Below are 6,482 nucleotides of genomic sequence, written 5' to 3'. Positions count from 1 at the left end.
TTCCTTCCCATTGCTGGATCCAATAGCAGAGTCTTCTATTAGTTCATCATCTGAATCAATAATGCCTTCCTCATCCGATATCTAGGGTTAGGCTTAAATGATCTTCTAACTCTTTCTTCAAATCTTGAATTCCTTTCATGACATCTAGATGCAAAATGACCAATCTTATTACATGCAAGACATTTAAAAGGTGATTTCCTTCATACTTACTTCCTACCGATCCTTTGGGTACTTTTCTAGCAAATGGTGCTTCAAGTTGCTCAAACTCATCATCTTCTCTCTTCATATCTTCTAATTCATTTGCATACAAAGCTTTCCAATCTTGCTTACCAGTTGTAGATGCAAATGCATGAAAAGAAGGTTCAGTCTTCACAACTCCAGAAGGTCCAAATTCTTCAAGCTCAAAAGAAGATAGTTTCCCAACCAAAGTATCTCTGTTGATAGATGTCTTAGCCTTTTTTATCAACTCATTGATAGAAATAGCCTTCATTTTGTAAGCCAGTGGTAGGGCTCTCAGAACATTAGAAGTAATTTCATCTTCGCTCAGAGTTCCACCACAACATTGAATTCCCATAACAATCTCATTTACCCTTTCCATGAATGCAATAATCCTTTGATCTTCTTCCATCTTCATGTTTTCATATCTCACTTGGAAACCATCAAGTTTAGAAATCTTCACTGTAGGGTCACCTTCATTAAGAGTCTCCAACGTATCCCATATAGCCTTTTCAGATGATTTGTCGGTTAATCCCATTATTTGTTGATCAGAAAGTGCACACAAGAGGGCTTCTCTTTCTCTACAATCATTCTCAATCTCGTTGTCTAGGTTTGCTGGAGAAGGATTGCTAGATCCCAGATTATAGGGTGTGACACATTTCTATGTGAACTCCCAAATCTCCTTGCCAAGACATCTCATATGAGTCTTCATCCTAATCTTCCATACTGTGTAATTTATTCCATCAAGCCTCGAAATATCCCTCTAAAAGATAGCTCTAGAAGAACTGGATGAACTTCAATTGTTAGTCGTCACAGGATCTTCCTCAAGAGGTTAAGGTTTCTGTAGAGATGACCAAATCTCTGATACCAATTATTAGACAGTTCAAATAATTGGAAGATAATTGAGAGGGGGGAGGGGTGAATCAGTTGTCATAGATTACCAGAACCATTAAAAATTTAAACTTTAATACTAAAACCTAAAACATTAATACCAGAATAGCAGTTAATCCAATTAAGTGTAAACAATAATCACATAATAAAAGCCTTCCACATAACACCAAGATTTATACATGGAAAACCCAGTAAAGGGAAAAACCATAGCGGGAAGCCTACCCACAGTTAGATAATACTTCTGTAGTAAGTATGTGAATAACAATTGAGGGGCCTACACTTGTAGGAAGGTCAATAGCTTAGAGTACACTTCTCATCACAAAAGGAGCCTCATTGACTACATATAAATCCAGACTACAATCTGGAGAAGTTTTAAACTGCAAAAGATAGCATCTCCTATGGCTACGTATAGTTCTAGTTAAGCTCAATACCAGAGGATTAAATCCTCTTACATAAACCCAATTTGATCTCCAATGATCGACCAACTCCTCTACCTGAATGATATTACATTATTCACACATTACATTCCTTGACCATGACCTCTAACAATAACCATGATGATCTACAATGAGATCTTACATCTATATATACAAACCCTCGACCATAAACAATCAAGTCGGGCACCAGACAATAAACCAATTACACGATTACAAACCATGTCGGCCTTAGACCAAACAAATAGTATCTAACACATAAGACATCCATAAATACATCAATAGGTCCAATCCACATGTTACATTAATGTCAGTTTATAACCTAGATGAATCGGGACCCAATACTGGTCCACATGCTTCAGCAATGATCTCTATCTACTAAGTCTCAAACATGATCACCAACAACATCTTGAAACTCCACCAGAAGTTGCACCAACACCACTTATGCAATTCATTGAAGATCTTCACCAAAAGCTCTATAGGTGAAACCCTTGCTGAAACTAAAAACCAAGCTTCTAAGCAAGCACGATAGCATCAATTCATCAAACCAAAACCAACTGACCAAATATGATCATGAGTATCATGAACAAACCAATTTCATCACCAAACTATACTGGAGCCTACTAGATCATGTTGGATCGAAGTTAACCAGAAACTACTCAACCTATCGGGACCAGAACGGTGTCGATAAAGCATCCAAACAACTAGTGTTGGCATCAATGCAACACATAATCAATTCCACAAAATGTCCAACATCTAGTTTTTCATGTCTTTATCTTTTGACTTCTAGGTCTCTTTATGTTGAGGGTGTTTCTATCTCTCTTTGTCTTAGTTCCATGGCTTTGTATGTTGTGTTCTATTTTCTGCATCTTGGGGTTACTATGGTTGTTCCTATTGAGGTGGTCATATCTTCTGTGGAGGGGGAGATGGATGTGGCTGGAGGTGACTTGCCTCCTATTGAGGTGGACTTAGATGCTACTACATATGCCTAGAAGTGCTACTAGGGGCTTGAAGAATCTCATTTGTTTGGCTACAAGGAAGATTTTGATGGCATTGCTGCTATCTTTTTCCATTTATTTACTCTGGACGTGAAGACAATTAGGAACATGCTATCTATAGTAGGGTACACTATCAAGGATAAGGTTGTGGGAGCCTGGATAAAACATAGTATTATGGTTGAGGGAGCCTTCTTCCCTATGTTCATGCTTGTCTAATTTATTTTGGGTGGCTTAGGCCTTCGTTTGTTGCCACTAGTTCTATACCGCTTATTCTGTAGTGTTTGATCATGGATGGGATGCTACTTGTCTATGGTCTATCTTTGTGCAATGTTTCTTTGTGCATTCTGGATCCTCAAAAAATTTGAGGGTTTTAGTTCCCTTCAGAATATGTTGTATCGGGTTTTAGGTCCCACTCAAAACCTATTTTATCCTTAATAAAAAACCATGCGAAAAATAATATTAATTTCCAACAACCATATGTATTATCAATCACCTAGTCAAATACCTCAAAAATCTGCACCTTGAATAATAATATTTTTATCACCAAGAAAAGAGCTTGGATTTCTCAAACATGGCATCCAACTCCAAACAAATAATTCTTCTTAGATGTTTTAAGATAAAGAGCTAAAAAATATTTCAAACTTCAATCTTTCTCAAAGACCTTTTCAAATTTTCACCTTGTAATATTTCATTAAGTTCAATAATAAAGTGAACCTTTCAAGATTTCTTTGATTTTTTACTCTTAACACGTTAATAAATTAATTAAATATGTTATTCAAAAATTGTTATTTTATTAGACAATTTAAGATAATTAATTTAATTTATTTCACTATTCTTTCATATAAGATAATTAATTTATTTTATTTCACTACTCCTTAAGAAGGGACATTACATAATTTAATTTTATAATAAAACCTATTAGTGATTAAATGAACCCATTTTAGCAATTGCATAAAAAATAAAGTGTTCCTAGGGGTAGGGCTCCTTTAAGCCAATTCACAAATTAAAAATAAATATAAATATAATTAATATAAAATATTTATATTACAAATAAAATAGAATATAAATTATTATAGATAGATAACAAGTATGATGTATTCATTACATAACTAAAGATTTCTTTGTGATATAATCAAGTATTTATAATTACTTATATTAAACTTACATAGATTTTATATTAGAGAGATCCATATCAGATTTAATAATTACATAATAGTGTTATATACTTAGATTGCAATAAATATCAATAGAAATAAGTATTTATAAAATGACATATCTATCTTACAAAAATTATATATTTAATCTAATAATGAATAATGAATGGTAAAATTTTAAAAATTGAAAATTACATATAACATATTTTTAATAAGAAATAAAATAATTTGAAATTGATATCTATGAACATCTTTTTATAAAGCCTGAAATTAATATCTATCACCATCTTTTTTTTATATTGATAATAAGGAGTTCAACAGAGGAGCCCAAAACAGCTCAGAATGAGTACATCAAAAAATGAGTCACCACCGGAAATTACACTTTAGTACATATATGGAGAAAAAGTAAATATAACTTAAAGAGGAGCATCCCAAAAATTGTCCACCTAGGCAGTCCAACCAAGAGGGCCTTCCATCCAGATTATACTTTTGTGAGCTTGCACCTGGGAGAGTAAAGCAATCTCGTCCATCCTCATATTAGCACTCTTTCTGATTTCTTCCTTGAGTTTATTGCACGCACCTTCAAAAGCCCGTAAGTCTTCAAGGGTTCTTTGCCACATATAACCATTCTTTAGCTCATAGTAATAGAACGTAGCCTGTCCCGCCTTGAGAAACCTTTTCAACTTCTTCCTCTCCATAATCATAGAAACCTGAACCTGCATGAAAATTTTAAAGTGTGTGAGTTTCCTGGAAAACTCCGTAAGAGCCCTTGGCTTACCTTGGTATTTCTCCTCATTCCTGCACTTCCAAAGCTGCCACAAAATATTAGAAGAAAGCATGTTCCAGAACATATTAGCATCTTTAGGAATACCAGAAATATGACCAGTGATAATATCAAGAATACTAGCAGAAATCGGATAGAAAATTCCAAACATGCCCCATATTTCTTTGGCAAAGAGACAGTCAAATAGAATATGCCTCCCAGTTTCGGGGAGTCTACACAATGAGCACAAATCAGAGTCAGAGTTGCAAAATTTAATGAGGAGCTTATCAAGTAAAACCAGCCATTTAAAACAATTAATTTTTGGCTCAATAGGCGTCCTCCATAAGAGAGAGAACAACTTGTTCCAAACTTTAACATCTAAAGAAGAGTACCAAACCTTGTTAACATGATTAATGATATCATGAGACTGATTGAGAACAACATAAATATCCTTGGCTTTGATTTTTGACAAGACCACACCATTCGGCCACCTGCAATGGAGATATCTATGAGAGTCGACATGGCACATTGTAGGAATGTTTCTGACGGCCAATCGAATCATACTGTATGTCTTCTTTTGAGAATCAGGTATGTTAAACTTGTTTTTGATAGTCTCCCAGGATAGAAGGTGATCAGACTCAAAGAGATCAGCGAACAGCTGGATCCCTTTCATAGCCCAAGCCTTGGCAGAGCATCCTTGCGAAAGAGCAAGGGGCTTCCCATGAACAATAAGATTCCACCAAATAGACCTTTCACCATGCAGTTGGTCCTTATAATAACTGTCCTTATTAGATAAGTGTTTCTTAGCAATATCCCAAGCCTTCCAAATTGACTTAAACACAGCCGAACCTTGAACAGTGACAGGAAAGTCACCAAGAAGAAGATCACCTAACAGGAGATTTTTCCAAAATTTAGCCTTCCTGGGGAACCCTCTCTCAATATTATGTCTAACAAGAACCTTCCAAGGGTTATTACCTTCCAGGGAGTGAAATATCCATTTAGAGGAGAGAGCGATACCCTGAATTCTGAGATCCTTTAGGCCAAGTCCCCCGAGAATCTTATCAACATGACACCAGGACCATTTAACAGAATGATGCTTCTTAACACCTTTGCCATCAGACCAAAGGAAAGTTCTAATAGCACTTTGAATTTCTTGAATTTGGTAGTTGCTAAACAACCAAGCAAACGAGTAATATATACTGTATGATGATAATATTTTTTGGCAAACTTGGATCCTACTGCCTAGCGAAAGAGTTCTATTGTGCCATTTATTAAGCTTATTGAGGATCTTGTCCTTGATCCAAAGCCACATATTTTTGAGGGAGGGGTCCACAGAAAAGGGTATCCCCAGATATTTCACAATTTTACTAGGGCCGCCCCATAAAAAGCCAGAACTAGCAAACCACTCAGGAGGAAACTCATCCCAACCAAGACATATTGACTTGGCATGGGATATACGAGCTCCCGAAGCAGAACAAAAGAGATCCAATTTACCTTTAAGAGCATTGAAGTTATTCTCAGTAAGAATGAAGAAAAGAGCAGTGTCATCTGCAAACTGACAATTCAAGAGCTCTTCATTATTAGGAAGGCAGATACCTCTGACATTAGGGGAAACAGAAAAATCTCTGAGGATAAAAAATAAAGCTTCAGACGCAATGACAAATAACGCAGGGGCTAACGGGCACCCCTGTCTGATAGACCTACTAAGGGGGAATGAGGGGGAGGGAATACCATTGACCTCAACAGTAGCACAGGCGTCCTTCAGGAGGGTTTGAACAGCAAGACAAAAAAAAGGGGGGAATCCAAAGGCTTCCAACATCATTAAGACGAATTTCCATTCAATTCTATCATATGCCTTCTCATAAATTGATATTTGAAATATAAATACAACACATAACATACCAAAAATAAAAATAAAATAATAAAATCATATAATGATCAAATTTTTAAAATTTGAAAAACTCCTCTTGAAAGTAAAGTATCCATTAACAAACAAGAATAATAGATTTTTGTTAGATATTAGACT

The 6,482-nt window shown here is 35.5% G+C and overlaps 1 protein-coding gene across 1 annotated transcript; it reads right to left on the bottom strand.

Moving 5' to 3' along the window:
• Positions 1 to 4,139: 4,139 nt before the first annotated feature.
• LOC131068998 (uncharacterized) lies at positions 4,140 to 6,278 on the bottom strand. The gene has a single exon (XM_058004280.2). It carries the CDS (start codon positions 6,276 to 6,278, stop codon positions 4,140 to 4,142), a length of 2,139 nt encoding a protein of 712 aa, XP_057860263.2.
• Between the last annotated feature and the right edge of the window lie 204 nt (positions 6,279 to 6,482).

Source organism: Cryptomeria japonica, chromosome 9 (assembly GCF_030272615.1).
Source record: "Cryptomeria japonica chromosome 9, Sugi_1.0, whole genome shotgun sequence".
NCBI lineage: Eukaryota > Viridiplantae > Streptophyta > Pinopsida > Cupressales > Cupressaceae > Cryptomeria > Cryptomeria japonica.
Note: the sequence above shows the minus strand (reverse complement) of the source record. Positions and strands in the feature narration are given on the sequence as shown.

Coding starts and splice junctions, on each gene's coding strand:
- LOC131068998 (XM_058004280.2), bottom strand. CDS start 6,278: ATGATGTTGGAAGCCTTTGGATTCCCCCCTTTTTTTTGTCTTGCTGTT.